Raw genomic sequence first — 18,528 nt, 5'->3', positions numbered from 1 at the left:
TAAAAACAGGAAGGTGGTCGCTAATATCATTTATTAGCAAACCACTTGTGGATTGACCATAAACATTTGTAAATATATTATCAATTAATGTGGCACTATCTTTAGTTATCCTACTTGGCCTATCATGCATAGGCCAGAGACCAAAATTAAACATCATATTCAAAAAATCTAAGGTTAACTTATGTTCCTCCCATTTGATCAAGTCAATATTAAAATCACCACAAACAAATACATGTTTCTTAGCACAAATCCTTTGCAATATATCAGCAGTATTTTGTATAAATGTTTCAACACAAGAACCTGGTGTTCTATACATGCAACTCAAAATAATTCTTTTCCTTTTGGTGAAACTGATTTCTATTATTATACTCTCCATAATGTCATCAATAACTGTACTATCAATTACTTTACAGTCAATATGCTTCTGTACATAGAAGGCAACACCCCCACCTTTCTTATTATTCCTATTTACGTTAAACATCTTATAACCCTCCAATTCAAGGCATGAATCTGTTTCATTTGTAAGCCAAGTCTCACTAATTGCAATAATTTGAAACTTATATTTGAGTGAACTTAACAAATCTTTAATTTGAGTAAAATGTGTATGGAGACTTCTGCTGTTAAAATGTATGATAGAGAGTCCTTCTATTTTAAGTTTGCTTAACTCTTCTTCATAATAATATTCTGATTTCGAGTTGTTTAGATTGTAAAAATTTACCTCTGGATCAATATTATTTTCAAAACCAAATAATTTCTGGTCAGACCCTTTTAGGCTTAATTTTGTCTGCATTTCTTAATTTTCTGATTGTCATTTCCATTTTTAGATGTTTAACATCCAGTAAAACATGTTTTCCAGTAAAACATGATCTTCATAACACTGAAGCACTTGGGCTACCTGATCCTCCCTTGTGGTGTCCTCCTCAGGGGCTTCATCCTCACGTTGTAAATGTTTAGCTGTAGTTCTTAGATGACTTTGATGCCTTGTTTCCAGCCCAGTATTTTGTAGATCCATGTCTTTATAGACTTCTGTTCTTTGTTTCAGTCTTCCAGTCTTTTGATCCATGAGATTATTTTGTTGCATTGTCTCTATATTCATTTCCACCCACCAGAAAATGTGTGATATTCTTTTTCTGTCCAGCTCCATTTCCAAGCTAGCTGTTTCTTGATGATGGTAATATGGTATCCCCTTCTTCAGAACCAAAGTGTTATGAAAAAAAAAATAATAATAATAATAAAAAAAAGGGTAGTGGAAACAACGAAAATGTAACCATATGTAACCATATGTTGTCCAGTTTTTAGCAAACAACATTGTAATCTTTTTAGGCTTTTGTTCTTTATCTTCTTCATCTGTATTGCTCCATCTCCTGGAGGCTTCTAACCATAACCACTTTTGCTTGTTCAGGTGATCCATTTAGCTTTACAAACACTCTTCCATTTCTCACCCATGTTGCTTGAATTTTCTTTTGTTTCATTAGTATCCGGCCAGTTCTGGCTATTTCAGCATTTTTTTTGGTCAAGTGTTCGTTTACATAAACACCAGAACCCTTTAGCTTTCTAGATTGACTCAATATATCAATCTTCTGCTTTCTGTTTACAAGCTGTACCACAATTGATGACTTGTTTCTGTTATCCTTTCTTGGAATAGTGTAGCAAGCTGAGATGTGCTCTTTATTTAGGTTAATCTTCTTGACGCTGAAGAACTGAACAACCTGTTCCTCCAGTGTGTGTAGCTCTTCAGGTGGTGCCTCCTCACCTTCTTGATATCCCGCTGTAGCTCTTGCATAACTGCGATGCTTAGTTGCCAGCCCAGTGATGAGTATATCATTTGCTCGAGCATTTTGTTCCAAGTCATCAATTCATCAATCTTCTGATCCTTCTGTTTGATTGAGGCCTTCAGTTCCTGTAGCTCCTCCATTAGGCCCATGAGGTTAGCCTGTTGTTTAGCAACCTTGCTAATTTCTCCAGACAAAAAGTTCAAGGATTTTTTAATTTCTTCCAGCTCTTCTGCCAATTTTTTGGCTGTAGCCATCTTTTGCCGATCTTGTTATTCGTCTTTTTAGACAGATTTCATTTCATTCTTGAAGGAAATTTAGAGGATTTCCTGAGACATGAAAGTCATGCAGGCACCCCCTTGTCAGCCAATGACTTTAACGTGAGTATTTTAGAAAATATGACATTACACAAAAACTACAAAGTGAGCAAAAAATATTTTTATGCCTATTTGTGACACTCCAAGGCTGTGACAACTTACCCACAAAAAAGGTCATCTGGACATAACACACAAAAAATGATTTGATTTTTTCATTTTTTGTACAGTTTTCAAACTTCAGGTTTTGCTAATAAACCTGGCAATAAAGGGGTTAAATCTGAGAAACACACACATAGTTTATTATATTTTGTTAGGGCTGAAGCCAAGGATGAAATTCATGTAAAAAAATTGGGACTTATGAAATATTATATAATATTTCTAAAGGAAGCTTTCTAAGTGCATTTTTGTGCTCTAATGACTTTAACGTTAGAAAATTTAAACGTTGGGTAAGGGTTAACTGCTAAACTTCTATTAACTTCTAAACTTCCACCTTAAGGGAGTAAGGCTCCTAATGCCCATTGTTTTCTGGTTCATCTTAATATTTTGGCTTCTTCTACAAATCTGTTCTCCTACCAGAGAGGGTTAACAAGTCCCAGGCTCTGTAACTATTTCAGGGGTTCACTGTGGTTTAACAACTAATTTTCTCCTGTTGGTGGTTAAGGTGGAGGGCTTTGTGGTGGCAGGTGGACGAGGCTGTAGGGTCTGGGGAGGAAACGTCCTTTTTGATCCCGATGGAGATGTTCCAGAATCCTTCCCATCCACCGTCTTCTTTACAACTGCAGGTCTGATCTGTCTGCTTGAATCGGCGGGCTTTTGGGTGACAGGGGCACGAATTAGTGATGTGAGTTGAACCTGCTCATCTTCTGATACGACTGGCAACTTTACAGACCTCTCAAATCTGTTGTTTGCCCTTACGTTGTCTCCTAATTTCATCCTCAGTCTGCTTGTGTTGGTGGACTTTGGGACTATAGGTGGCAGTTTTACAGTAGAGCGTTTGTCTGCCACGATTTCTGCTAAAAATGATGTCTTCTGTGTGACTAAGTTTATGGGAGCTTGGGAGACAGCAGGAGAAGTTTCTGTTACTGGTGACGAATCCTTTAAAAGCGGCTTGTCCACACTTTTATTTGGCAGCTTTGTCCTCTGAATGGTTAAGTTGGGCTTAGTGGTGACAGGAGGAACAGCCCTTGGAAGCATGGACTTTTTTAGTAGTGGTAATTTAACAGATTTCTGCTCATCCAACGTCTCACTTGCATCTTCATCTGAGCTCTGACTGGTTAAGCTGGAGGGCTTAGCAGCGACAGGAGGAACAGCCCTTTTCATCTTTGGAAGCATGGACTTTCTAGATGATTTTACTGATATCTGCTTGTCCTCTGTATGATTTGTCCTCTGACTGGTTACGCTGGGCTTTGTGGCAACCGGAGGACCAGCCTGTTTAATCTGTGGATCCATATCGTTACATCTGGTTCGTTCCTTATCCTGTAATCCATCATAGCCGAGCCACTCATACAAATTTTCAATGTCGTCCTGCATCGAATCTAAACTATCCTCCTCCGTGTGCATGATCGAATCCTTATTTTTCTGGGAAACATAACAGGCACGAATCAGTTCCAAAATTTCTGGGTTCTTTTCTTTTTTCACTTCTACTTTAGGTTTCTTTTTGTCTTCCATTTGTTTCAGTTGTACATAATAGGGTAGATCTTTCCAATTATGTCTCCCAAAGACACCGATGTTCTCACCGCAGTATGTCCACAGTGTGAGATTCTGGTCGTGACTTGCAGTAATAACTCTCTGATCAGCAGAAAAATATATAATACTGACCAACATGCTAACTCCAGCATTCCAAGCTCTTACCAGCGGAGGCGGAGAAACGCTGCGTTCATTGTTGGTTTTCACCTCAACACAAAACTTGTTGATATCCCAAATGCAAACTTTCCCAGTGCTGTCACCGGTCAGTAAAGTTGCATTTCCTTCATCAACCGTCATGCATGTGATCGTGGCCCTGTTCTTTTCTGTTGCTTCAAATTTCCCCACCACTCCGCTGCTAGCTGTAGTTGACAAGGCATAAATGTAGCCGTCTACTGCCATCAGCAGTGTGGCTGCACCTTTACTCCCATCTCTTGCCCTCAGAGACACTATAGGGCCTATATGAAATGTGTCTTTGCCCTCTGGTTTACACTCACCGTCTCTGATGAGTTTGTCTCTGGAACAGGGTTGCAGGCTCAGCTTTAAACAGATTGGCTCAACCGCTTCCTTTCTAGAAGTTTGGTTGCTTTCCAAATTATTCTCATGTTCAAATGCGTTTACATCCCACACAACAACACTTCCACCACTGGATATTGCGATCAGTTTATCTCCATGGAACTCCATCTTGCAAACATCTTCTAAAAACCTATGCTCCAAGTACGTCTTCTTAAACCCTCTATAATCCACAATCAAAATGTTGTTTGACTTCTTCACAGAGATAAACATTTTGCCTTTTCTGCAGACAATGCATGTTGCTTGATTTGGCAGTTTAACTTCACGAGCAGTAATCTCTTGCCCGCTGTAAAAGTTCCACAGTCTGACTGTCAGATCGTCAGACATCGTGATGATTTTGCGACCAGAATCATCGAACGTGAGGATGGTTTGCCCCACAGGTTTATCTGGTCTGGTGCTGAACTGCATGACAGCCTCTCCAGTCAGTAAATCCCATGTCTTCACTTCACCTTTCTGGCAAATAGAGAGAACCTGGTTGAAAGCGCTGTCGTAGAGCGCTCCACACAGCGGCATGTTGTGTGATGTCATCGTTTCTTGATAAAGATTGGTCCCTCTTCCCAACGTCTTTGCCATGTCTGTATTACTGACTATTAACTCGTTGTTGTAAGTGTTCAGATACACAGACGTGATTGGGTCACGCTTCAGGTGATCCGCTCTGAAACTCTGCTTGCAGACCCAATCATATTCAGACCAGACACACATATTTTGGTCTGCAGACACACTAATAATTACCTGTTCTCTAGGATTATGTAGGAGGTGGGAGATTCTTGCAGTATGCTTTTGTAGAGTACGAATCAACTTACCGCTGCCGTCATTCTTCCACAACCGCAATTTTCCATCTTCACCGCCCGTCACGATGCAGTTATACACTGCGGTATACGTTGCACAGATGAACAAACCAATCTTACCTGTAGACTCATATGTTTGGATTGTGTACTGGGGTTTTGAAGTACTGAGCTTCTTCGAGAGCTTAACCTGAATCGTCCTTTTCGCGGACAGTCCACAAACCAAAAATGAATTAATCTGTGGATAAAACTGCACATTAGAACACCAGTCATTAAAAACGTTAAGTTTGAAATATAGAAAGTCTGTGTCTGTGTTCTGTAACAGGGAGGACACTCGTATGGTGGGATAAGGCCTTAAAGATACGCTTTCAAACATGTTTTTGCTGAACAGACCGTGTTCAACGACTTTAGAGAAAAGTATATAAATATTTCCCATTTTATCACCCAATGAAAGCATGCCATTCCTAACAGAATAATAATATGACATGGTGGTAAATTCCTCATCCAGTAAACAGTATCTTATTTTGAACTGTTTGTGAAGGTCTTTGCAGTCATAAAAATACACCTCCCTCTGAGCTGTGCAGACCGCTAACTCTGAAATCTCCGGTATATAAAGCATATCATGTACAATCATCTGTTGATCACTGCAACAATCTTTCATGGTTTCTTTGTTTTTGAGAGCAAATGTTTTTGCATTTTTAAAACTATCTGTCCAAACTTTTAACGTTCCGTCGAGGCAGATTGTAAAGTATTCACAGTCCTGATAATTCCTGACTTCATTTAGGAAGTCTAAATCACAAAATGGATTCACTGGGCGATGAGTCATTTTCACAACTCTTCTTGAGATCCCTAGTGGAATCGGTTCAAACCTTCCTGGGAAAAGCGTTTTGCATCTCATTTTTTCCTCATTCTCACTTTTTACACGGCCAAAAGTCAAGGATTTGTCCAAAAACAATTCTTCATTATGTTCTCGGCTTAAACCATAATCCAGTTCATTTATGTCACAAATTTGCTCTGCATTCACTCCCCTAACATTTCTGTCAAGTTTGTCGCTCGTCTCCCGTTTTTCGATACGTTTGTAAACGTTTTTACAGGCTAATTCCAGAGCTTTAATTTGATTAAAAAGCTGCTTATTCGTAAATTTAAAATCGAACTCCTGACAAAACTCCACAACGCTAAACATCTTGTCTGTTGAGCTGAATTCAACCGTTTGTCCTGTCGAGTCGCCTGTGAAACACTTTGTGACGTCACAAAGGCGTGACGCTAGGTAGGCTTAAAAGGGCATAAAAGGGGCGCGTGGCGCATGCGCGGCCAGCTCACGCAGCGCAGCAGTCAGGAGGGGAGTGTCGCTACCCGATCCGTACCGGAAACCCGATCGGTACCACGCATGCGCGAAAGCCGTCTACTTCCGCTCGAAGCATTTTACGATAGTTACGGGTCAGAGTATCTGTTAAGATGTTAAAAAATAATAAGTATCTATTTAAATGTTTGCAATAGTGAAACATTTCAATATAATGTAGATAAAAATGAAAAAAAAAAAAACGTCGGACCGTACAGATCGGGTCTACCTGATCCGTACCGCGCATGTGCAGATGCTCTATTCTTCTTGTGATCCGTTCAATGGCAGTTTACTCCGCAGTGTACGAGGATACTGCCACTTGCTGACCGAGCGAATTAGCCCGATTGTAAACTGAATTTGCGTTGTCACAAATCATGTTTTTATATGCGTGTTAAATTTGATCTAGTGTGTTTATGCTTGTATGTGTGGAGACGATTGATTTGAATTATCTTGATCTGTTGATAATGTCCATTGTAAATTGTCAGTAAACACTGGCTGATTAGTCTTCAGGTAACCTATTACATGTTTGTTTTTTCTCCACATAATAGGTTATATTTTCATTTAAAAGATGAAAATGTGTCACTGTGATACAGCAGATATTCTTAATTTGCACTACATGTCCTATGAATGTTTTCCAATATGAAATGTAATATATTCTTGCACAAAAGCCAATTTGGCTCATCACCTAAAATTTGTTTACTTTCTACTTTTGTGTTAGATTTCTTAGTTTGCCACTTTGTCTTGAAATAACTTAATTCTTTGTAATACCATAGTGATCATTTTCACAATGTTGCAAAATTAATGTTTGAAAATAGTTTCTCAAGGTATTCATAAGTTAAACATATTAAATACAGATTTAACTACACTCATGTTTATATCCATATAAAATAACACAGGACCACTTTATAATTTCCACAGGTTTACTGTAATAATGCGGAACACAAACAACAGATTACAAGAGCATGAACAACAGAAAAAGGATTGAGAGGATGGTTACAACCCAGATTATTTGAATAAGGAGACACATATTGATGGAAATAAAAAGCTTTTTATTTTCAGCGTGCCCTTTCTGGCAGTGTGGTACTCTGAGTACCAGGTACAAGCCCAACAGATTCACTTTTTCAAACAGAGTGTGACAGTGTGAGTGTCCTGTCACAATTTCCCGATTGATCATCCTTGATCAGTCCCTTTGGCTGACTGGTTAGAGCGTATGACTCTCACCCGGGAGTCTGGGGATCGAATCCCACCCGGGCCCTCGTTTATCCACCTTGCCACAAGAGCATTACAATTTTTGCTATAGTACTCCAAGAAGAATGATCAAAAACTCTCACAAAACTCTCCAATATGTCCATTAGGACACGTTCTGGTAACTGCAAAATTTATGCCAGGTGACAATAGTGAAAATACAAAATTTGTCCATAAAGTTTCAGAAATATGAGGACTGAAAACACATTACATTGAGTAGTGTTTCATAACTATTACTTCATTCTACTACTGGATAATGTCTCTGAAGGAGCTGCCTGTGACTATAACTAGTAATTCAGTTATATCAACAAATGAAAGAAACAGGAAAATCAATAGATTACCTCCAGTATAAGACACCTGTCAGCCTCAGCCTTTAACAGAAAACATGATTATCACATTAGACTGAAATGAAGACTACCACCATGTATGTAAACCTGCATTGTGATGAATAGTCTCAACATTGTGTGGTTCTGTCCTACAAATAGTTATCTGATTGTTGTCCTCTCACCGGTCTGATTAGACTTGGTGAAGGCTTGGAGGAGGTTGCCTTTGGTACCCTGAAGACAGGCTGGAGAGTCCCCTGGAGGAGAAGGGATGCTTCTTCTGTCCAGAAGGCAAATCTTTGTCCATGCCTTTAGAAAACATCACCAGTCTGAATGGACTCTAGTTGTGTACTGCTGCTTTCTTCAGTATGTTCAGTCACAGGGTTTACAGTAAGCCACTTCCACAAACATTTGTTTGACCTGGTGTCTTGCCTGAACCAAAGCTGCAAATATGATGGTGCCAGTTTGTCTAAAGTGCCAGCCATACCCCTCAATGCCGAATCTCTCCATCAGCTGAATACACCACCACAGGCGAATTGCTGGCATTTCCTCCTGAAGACAAATATAATATAAGGTTTATGAAGACTGGAGACTGGCACAGATACTTTGGTGGTACTGTCTGAAAAAGCTTACCTCTGTGAAAGATGGTGGAGATGAGGTGCAGATGCAGAGAGCATACTGTAAAGTAAAATCAATCTTTAACATGTTAAAATGTTATATTCAAGTAATGGCAAGAAAATTCTCACCATCAGCATAAAGATGCGGCAGCAATTTCCCATGAACTGCTGGGGAAAGAACTGTAAAAAGAAACATGTTTCATTAAATGAGGAGAGCTGACATGCACCTGCTAGTTGTTAATTGCATTATGATGCACCTGATGAGCTTTCAAACTTTTGCACTGAAAACATACCTCAAGGTCTCTTCCTGTTTTCTCCTGACAAAAGCAAGTCATCGCCTGCTTGAACAACACACTGCCTTACTAGCTTCCTTTTCCGTGTTCCAAAGGTCTTCCTCTGGGTGTCCTGTGCCCTCTCAATATTGCGAAGAACCTACAAAAAAATTACATGAAAAGCAGAGAGAGAAATATAAATATTTATTATTCACCAGGTCGCCATGGCAATGCTCATTCTGGAAATATAGAAATACAGAAAAGTTAGCTACTAAAGCAGTAAAAATGTTGAATACACTAACCACATTTCCCCTTTTTTCCTCAACAAGTCTCCTTTCCCTGTCAGTCAGCCCTCTTCAAATGTACAGACTGTTTCATTCAGAACCGTCATCTCCTCAACTCTTGTGTCGATGTCCTCTTCTGGGTCTGCAACCTCAAAGTCATCGTCCATGGGACAGGTGTTCATCACAGCAGGAAGACGTGGATGTCGGTAGAAGAGCAGGAAATAGGCACTGTGGCGGGTGAAGTGCTGATCACACAAAATCTCTCCATTAATTCATTTTCTCTTGCACTTGTCAATAACTTCTTTTTTTATTAACAAAATTAAAAACATTCTTAAGACGATGCTACACTGTGAAGCAGCGTAAAAGTCATACAAAATGTCAAAATAGGAATACCTGCTTTGCAGTGTTGATGCCGTACACCACAGCAGCAAGGTGAATGTCCCAGTCGTCATGGTTCTGGTTCACGTGCTTTCTGAGAGCACGCTTAATGTTCTGGTTGGTCCTCTCATCCTTTGAGTTCTACTGCAGAATAGATAAAGAAGCATGACTGATTTCCCATGAGTTACTCAAGGTTAGATATCCAAATGCTAACCTGCCCGTTGGTCTGGGGGTGGTAAGCACTGGAGACAGCATGTTTAATATTCAGCATGCTGAAAATGCTGTCGTTGAGCTGCAGTGGCATGAGCAGACTTGGTCTAAATACATCATCTCAAATGTCAAGGTACGACTAACACTTTCACAAATTTTACCTGGTTCACAAACTCCTTTCCTTGGTCAGTGATGATCTTCCTCACCATGCCAAACATGTATAACTTAGACGTCATGACTGCAGAGACCTCAGCAGCAGTCTTGGACTTAAGAGGTTCTGCAATCACCCAGAACGGTCATGGTCAGGACATATCGGTTCCCTAGACGTGTTTCTGGGAGTGGTCCAATTAAATCCATGCCCAGCACCTTCCAAGGTTCTTTACCTGCAGGTCACAGAACTTATCAAGTGAAAATTTAAAGCTAACCTGCAGCAGACAAGCTTATTAACTTGAAAATTAAATGTAAATAGCTTTAAGATGTACCTTGATGGGTTGTAATGTTGGTGCCACGGTCTTGATTGGGTCATTCATCTGGCAGCGATGACAACATCTGACCTGAAAGGCGTATTCCAAACAATATGTCTAGGAAACCCTAAAGCAGTTGATGTAAATTGATAATAAAATAAAAAGACAGAAACTAATGTTGAAATGTAAGTGTGCAAGTAAACACATTCAATTATATAGCCTACAGATGTTTTAGAAAAAATTATGACGACCTGATTTAGCTTCTTCACTCAAATAAGGCCATTACCCATTCACTGATGTCCTGGTTCAATGTTAGCCAGTAAAAGCCAGCAACAACCATGTTTCGGGTACCTCTGACACCATTGTGGTTCCCGGTACCAGGGTTATTGTGGCACTCCATCAAAACAGGCTTCTTCTCCTCCTCTGACTTGACTAGCAGGCACATGCTCTGCATACTGGGGCCAGTGTAGAAGAGTCTGTTGTCTGGAACAAGATAAAAATGAAGAAAAAAAAAAGATGAGAGTTGCTGACTAAAGTAAATTGAAATGTCTGACAGATATTAAAGTTTGAGATCTGCACCAATATGGTACATTTAACTCCAATTGCAATTATCTTTAAAAAAAATATATAGGCTATATATATGATATTGTATTTACGATTTTTTTTTTAATCTAAAATAAGACCACACACCAAGATATAGACCTATATATAGAGTTTCGATATTACAGACGATGCTACACGTATACACTGTACACTGATATTACTCGTTACACCCTCCTGAATCAACGCAGGCGTCATGCAACTTTAGAACAATAACGGAGAGTCTGTACCCTCAAGCAGCAAGGGCAGCTGTAGACCATGATAAAAGATCATCTTTAATTTTCGTACTTACCTTTAAGTCTGTAATTAGGCGCCATTCTTCTTATTTTACGGCGCTTTTGTTCAATCGTCGGAAGCTCTCCGTTGAGGAGAAAATCATGAATTTCGTTGTATACGGAGGTATTCATTGTTTAAACGTCCCGCAGTCGGTAACTGTCGCAAAGTTGGCAAAGAGAGGAAGTGACGTAACATTCGCGCATGCGTGGTACCGATCGGGTTTCCGGTACGGATCGGGTAGCGACAGGGAGAAGGGTCTGGCGAGAAGGGTCTGGCAGCGGCCGCTGTGGAGCTCCACAGCAACCGGAAACACGTGACCTACACAGTAGCCGGAAGAACGTGACCACCACAATGGCAATAAAGGCTGTGTCCGAATCCAGAGGTAGGATGCTTGTGAGTACGGGTCCTCGCCGGTCTAGCAAGACCGCTAAAACCGGAAGTCAGCGGCTCTGAATTCGGACAGTACTAGCCTCGTTTTTATTCCCGCCCCCAGGTCCAGTTGCTTAGCTACCGTGACAGCGTCAAACAGGCTAACAAGCTAACAAGCTAGTCAGAGGTGAAAATGGATCCACAGCAGTATTCCCTTTTATTTTTGGTTTTTGAGGAGCTGCGACTGCTTAGTAAACGTCACCGGCCTTTGTATTTAAGGCTGAGAAGCAGCCATATCCAGGTAAAATTATTTTTGTTTAGTGAACCAGCTTTCAGGCATTACATGTTAACTTTAGTGCTAGTTTCATTTATATTTTAAGCAACAGAAAGACATGTGGCTGAATACACACATTAGTATAGAGTAGACTAACATGCATATAGTTAATTTAACCTATATTCATCTAAAATAATTAATGGAATGACATTTTAGAAGTTTGTATTTGATCATAATGCTTGGTTCTGTGCATAAATTTCATATTAAAAGTAGCATTACAATGTGTTTAATGTGTATTGTCCTTTTCAACTTATGCCTAATAATGCCTAGCTTTCTTCTAAAAATCTCAAGCATTTATACAGGTTTAAAAAAAAATTGTTTTATTGTTCTCTACTTTTAACAGAACAGACCCCTGTACTGTAGGATAAACATGAGTGTGCCAGTCCTGGACCGTTTTTTTAACCAGGAAGATCCCAGGCCAGATTTTCGTCTGAGCAGGGAGTCTTTTGTGGTGTTGCTAAATCTCCTGAACCAAGATCGGCGACATGGTTGGGGTGCCACAATCGAGACCCTGGTGTTTCTGTTCTGGTTGGCAAGTGGAACATCCTACAGGGTGGTCTCAAGAGTATTTGGGATGCCTCGCTCAACTGTCCACGACATCGTCCATCGAGTCATGGAGGATGTGGTTGCAATCCTCCACCAGGTCATTCACCTCCCCAAAACCCCAGAGGAGATGGAGGTTGTGTCTCGTGGGTTTGCTGGGCTGGCTCGACACAGAGCTTTCGTGAAAGCAGCAGGTGCGATCGACGGCTGTCACATTCGGATCAAGGCTCCGAGCGGTCCTGATGGTCAGTGCTACAGAAACAGGAAACTGTTCCCATCTATCATCCTGCAGGCAGTTTGTGACCATCAGGGCCGCTTTATCGACACCTATGTGGGCTGGCCTGGGTCGGTCCACGACTCCAGGGTCCTCCGGCACAGCCCACTGTACAGGCAGTCAGCCTATCCTCCTCCAGGGCACTTCATCCTCGCGGATGGAGGGTACCCATGCCTCCAACATCCACTCCCCCTCATCACCCCCTACAAACGGGTGGTTCAAGGTGTGGGAGCCCAGCGCTTCAACAGCCATCATTCCAGGGCATGCTGCATCATCGAGCGTGCTTTTGGAATGATGAAGACCAGGTTCAGGACCATCTTCCTGAAAGCGCTGGAGGTCCACCACACCTTTGTACCTCATGTAAGTTAACACAAAGTGGAAATAAACTTTGGGTGTAATCTTTGTTTGGGAATGAAATATAAATTACATTTTTATCTCTATTACAGGTCATCATAGCATGCACCATCCTGCACAACATCTGCCTCAGTGCTGGTGACATTGTGGTGCAGGACGATGAACTGGAGGATGATGCTCCAGAAGATGAGGGGGAGGCTGGTTTGGAGGCAGTCAGTGGTGCCCTCTGGCGGGACCAACTTTCTGCTGAGGTGTCTGCTCTGGAGGAAGTACCACCAGATCACAATTACTGTTAACAGGCAAGTAATTTACGTAGGAATCTCTAGTTTAAAAATCATTTAGTCCTGTTATCTGCTAGAGTTACAAGTATTATACTCATGATCTCCTTTTTTGCATATATCTGAATGTTAGTGATGTGACAGCTGTCGATTGAGCCAGCCCAGCAAACCCTTTTGATGGACGATGCAGTGGTCAGTGAGATGAGGCATCCAGAAGCACCCTCTGCAGACCACTCTGTCTGATGTTCCACTTGCCAACCAGAAACGTTCAGCCACGGATCTCGGTTCCTGCACTCCATCCACCTCGATCCATGTTTAGTAGATTTAGCAACACCACCAAAGACTCCCTGCTTTCCAAGTTTACTGTATATATTTAGGCCCGAGCAGTGAAGCTGCGAAGGCCTATTGTATCTGCTCCGTTTCTTCTTCTTATTATTCTTTTTTCTTCCGCGTCTTTGAATGGCCTTTAGGGGGTCTTAGCATATCCAAAAAGTCACCAAATTCTGGCCCAATATAGAAAGTGCATGAAATGTACGTATTTCACTGGCGATGTGAAAGTTCGTAAAAAAAGTGGCTGAACAGCGCCCCCTAGGGAGTCATCCTAGTCTGGCCCCCAAAAGAATCTGATGTGAACATCCGGTGGGCGTGGCCTATTTTCCGAAATAGCGCCCCCTAGGACCATTAAAACTGTCAGCCCCAAGCCATGCTTTGACTGAGGAGTACGAAATTTGGTACACTAATGTGGTGTCTCAGGACCTACAAAAAAGTATCTTGGAGCCAAGTGCGAAGTCACACAGGAAGTCGGCCATTTTGGTCCAAGTACTGGATTTAGTGGTTTTCGCACACGTTGTTTGGAGAAGGATGCTCCATCACCCTTTTCACCAATCACCTTCAAACATCTGTCATACACTTTTAAGACATAGATGAAAAAATTCAACCGTCGGATGTTAAATAAGTATAAAGGTGTGGGCGTGGCTAAGCCTCAAACTTTGACCTGTCGCCACGCCACTCTTTTTTTCACAGCTCCCTACTGGCCTCCTTTTAACCAATCACCAGCAATCACTGGCTAATAGCAGCAGACAAGTTGAGGTCACTTGGTCTATAGTACTGGCAGGTTTCGAATAAAGGCGGGGCTTTGGGAGCATGGCGAAATTCGCCATCACGCCATGGAAATACGTTTGTCTCTCATTTCTTCAATCACTGTGACATCGCCACACAATTTCTGATGAGTGATCCTACTCTGACCCCTAATAGAATTGGACAGCTGAAGTTTGTGGGCGTGGCCTATTTTCTGAAATAGCGCCCCCTATGACCATTAAAACTGTCAGCCCCAAGCCATGCTTTGACTGAGGATCACGAAATTTGGCACACTAATGTAGTGTCTCAGGATCTACAAAACAGTCTCTTGGAGCCAAGCGCAATGTCGCACAGGAGGTCGGCCATTTTGGTCCAAGTACGCGATTTAGTGGTTTTCGCACACGTTATTAGGAGAATGATGTCTCATCGACCTTTCCACCGATCACCTTCACACTCCTGCTATATACTCTTAAGACATAGAGGAAAAATTCAACCGTCGGATTTCAAATAAGTATAAAGGTGTGGGCGTGGCTAAGCCTCAAACTTTGACCAGTCGCCATTACGTTACTTGACTTAGTAGCTCTCATGTGCATGATCAGATCAATTTCAAACTTTGTCTGTGTTATCACTGACCACATCTGAAGACAGTGACAATGTGGACAGCTGGCATCACCTAAGCCCCACCCCCTGACTACAGGAAGTTTACTGTTTTTTGGTGAAATGCCCATATTTGTCCCCTCTAATTTAGTCAACATGACACAAAGGTCATGCACTGTCTTCATGATGTTGTAATGACCATTCAGATCTGATAGCTTTTCAGAAAGGGAGGGGCTTTGATGCCATGGTGAATTCTGTTCTGGTGGACGTTTCTGTTCTGCTGACGCGCCCTGGTGTCCCGGGCTGCTGGTCAGGAAGGAGCGGCGGGGTGCTGGGTTTTGAGAGCATTGGGGATGGAGCGGAGGGGGTAAGGACGGAGGGCGAGCAGCTTCGCTGCGAGGGCCGAACGACGCTGCTTGCAGCTTTAATTTACTTTTATTCCTTACAGTGTTCCCTTACCATTTATTTACTATGTTGTTACTTGTTAAAAACTGAATAATAAAACTGTTAATGATCAAAAAAAAAGTCATCAAGCACCTTCGCTCACTAGATTACTGCCGAGAAACTGTAAAGGAGGTTTTTCTTCAAGAGCACATCGTGATGGAAATGGTGGACCTTAAATTTTTTGGAGAGGCCAAAGCTGCTACATGCATAAAGAGACAGAAAGCTGCCCAGATGGCATATGCTCCACTTTGTGTGAGGGTGGATTTTGGTGGATCCTCTACACAGATCTGTTTGTCTGTATTTGAGCCGGAAATACACAGTTTCTGCCGTCTTGGCAGAATATTTGTGACTTACAATGCTCTGAGGAACACCTAGCATTGTGCTTGTGCAAAGCCACGAATATCATGTCCTCGTAAAAATATAGCTAAATGGCATCTCTTTCAGACACAGAGAGACATCTTCAAATCAACTGTACCACTATCATCAGGCACCCCATCACAGATGACTCAGGAGAGTTCTTCCTTTGAGGACAATGCTGCCGTCGAAAGGAGTATACGCTATATTTTAAAAGAGAAAAAAATTCCTGTATCTCTTCCAGAAAATGTCATCTCACAGAAAATGGATCATCAGAAACAGCTCTTTCCTTGTGAAACGTTGTGCCAGGTGTGCCCAGAGCACCCAAAACTTGATGAGGCTGTTCTAATTACCAATAAAGCGAGGATTGTCAGTATGATGGGAGTGATTGAGAGTAAGTTTTAATGAATAAGATTAAACATCAGTGTGAAATAATCAGTTATAATTGTTCCTATACTAATGTTTTGACATTAATGTGACTTGTCTTTAACAGATGTTTCAACACACCATAGATTGTGTCCTCAGTGCCACATGGTCTGCAGATACCAGACTACTGCTGTGGCCCAACGTCGCCTTTCTTCCCAAGGTTCTGCCCGCGGGCTACGTGAATGCCGCAATCGAGCTGGGGGCGTATTTCCCTCCCCCATTTCTTTTGGAGGAACAACGGCGGGCGAATTTGCTGTGCCCGCTCCGGGCACTGCAGCTCTATATTGTGGCCACAAACACTGTCCGGCAGTCGGACCAGCTGTTTGTCTGTCACGGAGGAGTGAACAGGGGTCGGGCCCTCTCGAAGCAGAGGCTGTTGCATTGGGTCGTGGACGCCATTGCGATGGCTTACGCGGCAGTGGGTGCCGTGGCTCCCCCTGGGATCGTGTGCCATTCCACCAGGAGCGTTGCTACATCCTGGGCGGCGATGAGAGGTGTGCCACTGGCGGACGTCTGTGCTGCGGCGTCCTGGGCAACTCCGTGCACGTTTGCACGCTTCTACCGCCTCAACGTTGGCCACGGGTCCACGCTCGCTTCGGCGGTGCTGCCTCTGGCGGCTACCTCCTGAGTGACGGTGAGTTTTATGTTCCTCGTGACACTTCTGGCATAAGTCATCCACTCTGTTTACTGCCACTGGCAGTCAGGAGGGAACGAAACAGAACGGAAGTTACGGTGTAACTATGGTTCTGTGAGTTCCTGGATGACTGCCAGTCACAGGGGTCACTCGGAACTTCTCGGGCGAGAAGATCCCGGGAGACCCGAACGTAGCTATCGGCGCGTAATTTATAGACTCGCGACCAGGTGCGCTACGTGTCACGTGCGTGACTTTGTTTACATTAGTACTCGACCTGCGCAGAGCGCGAGGAGATAGATCTGCGCAGGTCGAGTACTAATGTAAACTAAGTCACGCACGTGACACGTAGCGCACCTGGTCGCGAGTCTATAAATTACGCGCCGATAGCTACGTTCGGGTCTCCCGGGATCTTCTCGCCCGAGAAGTTCCGAGTGACCCCTGTGACTGGCAGTCATCCAGGAACTCACAGAACCATAGTTACACCGTAACTTCCGTTCTGTTTCGTTCCCTCCTGACTGCCAGTGGCAGTAAACAGAGTGGATGACTTATGCCAGAAGTGTCACGAGGAACATAAAACTCACCGTCACTCAGGAGGTAGCCGCCAGAGGCAGCACCGCCGAAGCGAGCGTGGACCCGTGGCCAACGTTGAGGCGGTAGAAGCGTGCAAACGTGCACGGAGTTGCCCAGGACGCCGCAGCACAGACGTCCGCCAGTGGCACACCTCTCATCGCCGCCCAGGATGTAGCAACGCTCCTGGTGGAATGGCACACGATCCCAGGGGGAGCCACGGCACCCACTGCCGCGTAAGCCATCGCAATGGGGTCCACGACCCAATGCGACAGCCTCTGCTTCGAGAGGGCCCGACCCCTGTTCACTCCTCCGTGACAGACAAACAGCTGGTCCGACTGCCGGACAGTGTTTGTGGCCACAATATAGAGCTGCAGTGCCCGGAGCGGGCACAGCAAATTCGCCCGCCGTTGTTCCTCCGAAAGAAATGGGAGAGGGAAATACGCCCCTAGCTCGATTGCGGCATTCACGTAGCCCGCGGGCAGAACCTTAGGAAGAAAGGCGACGTTGGGCCACAGCGTCACCCCCGACCCATCTGCCTTCCACCGCAGGCAGGCGGGGCTGATGTCCAGTGCGTGCAGCTCACTGACCCGTTTAGCCGACGTCACTGCCAAGAGAAAGGCGGTTTTCACAGACACCACTGCCAACGGGGCGGTAGTCATGGGCTCAAAGGGTGGCCCACACATGGCCCGCAGGACCAGGGGAAGGTCCCAAGCAGGTGCCGGCCTGCACAAGGCAGGACGCAACCTTCTCACGCCCCGCAGAAACTGGGTCACCAAACAGTGAGCCCCAATGCTCCTGCCATCCACCAAGAGGTGGTTGGCCGAAATAGCCGCCAAGTGTACCTTAAGGGTCGAGGCTGCCCCGGCCCTTGTCAAACAGGTGCCGGAGGTACCGCAGAACCTCATGCAGGGAACAAGAACCAGGGTCCACGTCCCTGCCGGAACACCAGGTAGAGAACCGCTGCCAACAGCGAGCGTACGTCGCCCTTGTAGACGGAGCCCTGGCACTATCCAGCACCTGCTGGATGGAGGGCTCTAAGCCGACTGGGGGCTGCCTGCCCCCTTCAATGGCCACACCGTGAGCCGAAGATGATCTGGGGACGGATGCCAAATCCTCCCCTCCATCTGAGACAGGAG

At 43.7% G+C, this 18,528-nt stretch overlaps 2 protein-coding genes across 7 annotated transcripts; one reads left to right on the top strand and one right to left on the bottom strand.

Moving 5' to 3' along the window:
• Window positions 1-2,394: 2,394 nt before the first annotated feature.
• Window positions 2,395-6,378, bottom strand: LOC129152966 (WD repeat-containing protein on Y chromosome-like). Its single transcript, XM_054731391.2, has one exon. It carries the CDS (start codon window positions 6,311-6,313, stop codon window positions 2,708-2,710), a length of 3,606 nt encoding a protein of 1,201 aa, XP_054587366.2. The 5' UTR covers window positions 6,314-6,378; the 3' UTR covers window positions 2,395-2,707.
• A 4,572-nt stretch (window positions 6,379-10,950) lies between these two features.
• On the top strand, window positions 10,951-17,129 carry LOC129152967 (uncharacterized). 6 transcript variants are annotated; one of them, XM_054731393.2, is made up of 5 exons: window positions 11,405-11,520; window positions 11,632-11,808; window positions 12,185-13,018; window positions 13,105-13,311; window positions 13,424-16,138. In XM_054731393.2, the coding sequence occupies exons 2-4, from the start codon at window positions 11,701-11,703 to the stop codon at window positions 13,306-13,308; spliced, it is 1,146 nt and encodes a 381-aa protein (XP_054587368.2). In that variant the 5' UTR covers window positions 11,405-11,520; window positions 11,632-11,700; the 3' UTR covers window positions 13,309-13,311; window positions 13,424-16,138. The 6 variants fall into 6 exon arrangements, with proteins under 6 accessions (XP_070402125.1, XP_054587369.2, XP_070402126.1 ...); XM_054731394.2 differs by lacking the exon at window positions 11,632-11,808 and having other exon boundaries at window positions 11,367-11,520; XM_054731392.2 differs by having other exon boundaries at window positions 11,393-11,808.
• The last annotated feature ends 1,399 nt before the right edge of the window (window positions 17,130-18,528 follow it).

This window comes from Nothobranchius furzeri, chromosome 17 (genome assembly GCF_043380555.1).
Source record: "Nothobranchius furzeri strain GRZ-AD chromosome 17, NfurGRZ-RIMD1, whole genome shotgun sequence".
In the NCBI taxonomy this organism is placed as follows: domain Eukaryota; kingdom Metazoa; phylum Chordata; class Actinopteri; order Cyprinodontiformes; family Nothobranchiidae; genus Nothobranchius; species Nothobranchius furzeri.
This window is presented reverse-complemented; position numbering and strand designations above follow the sequence as displayed.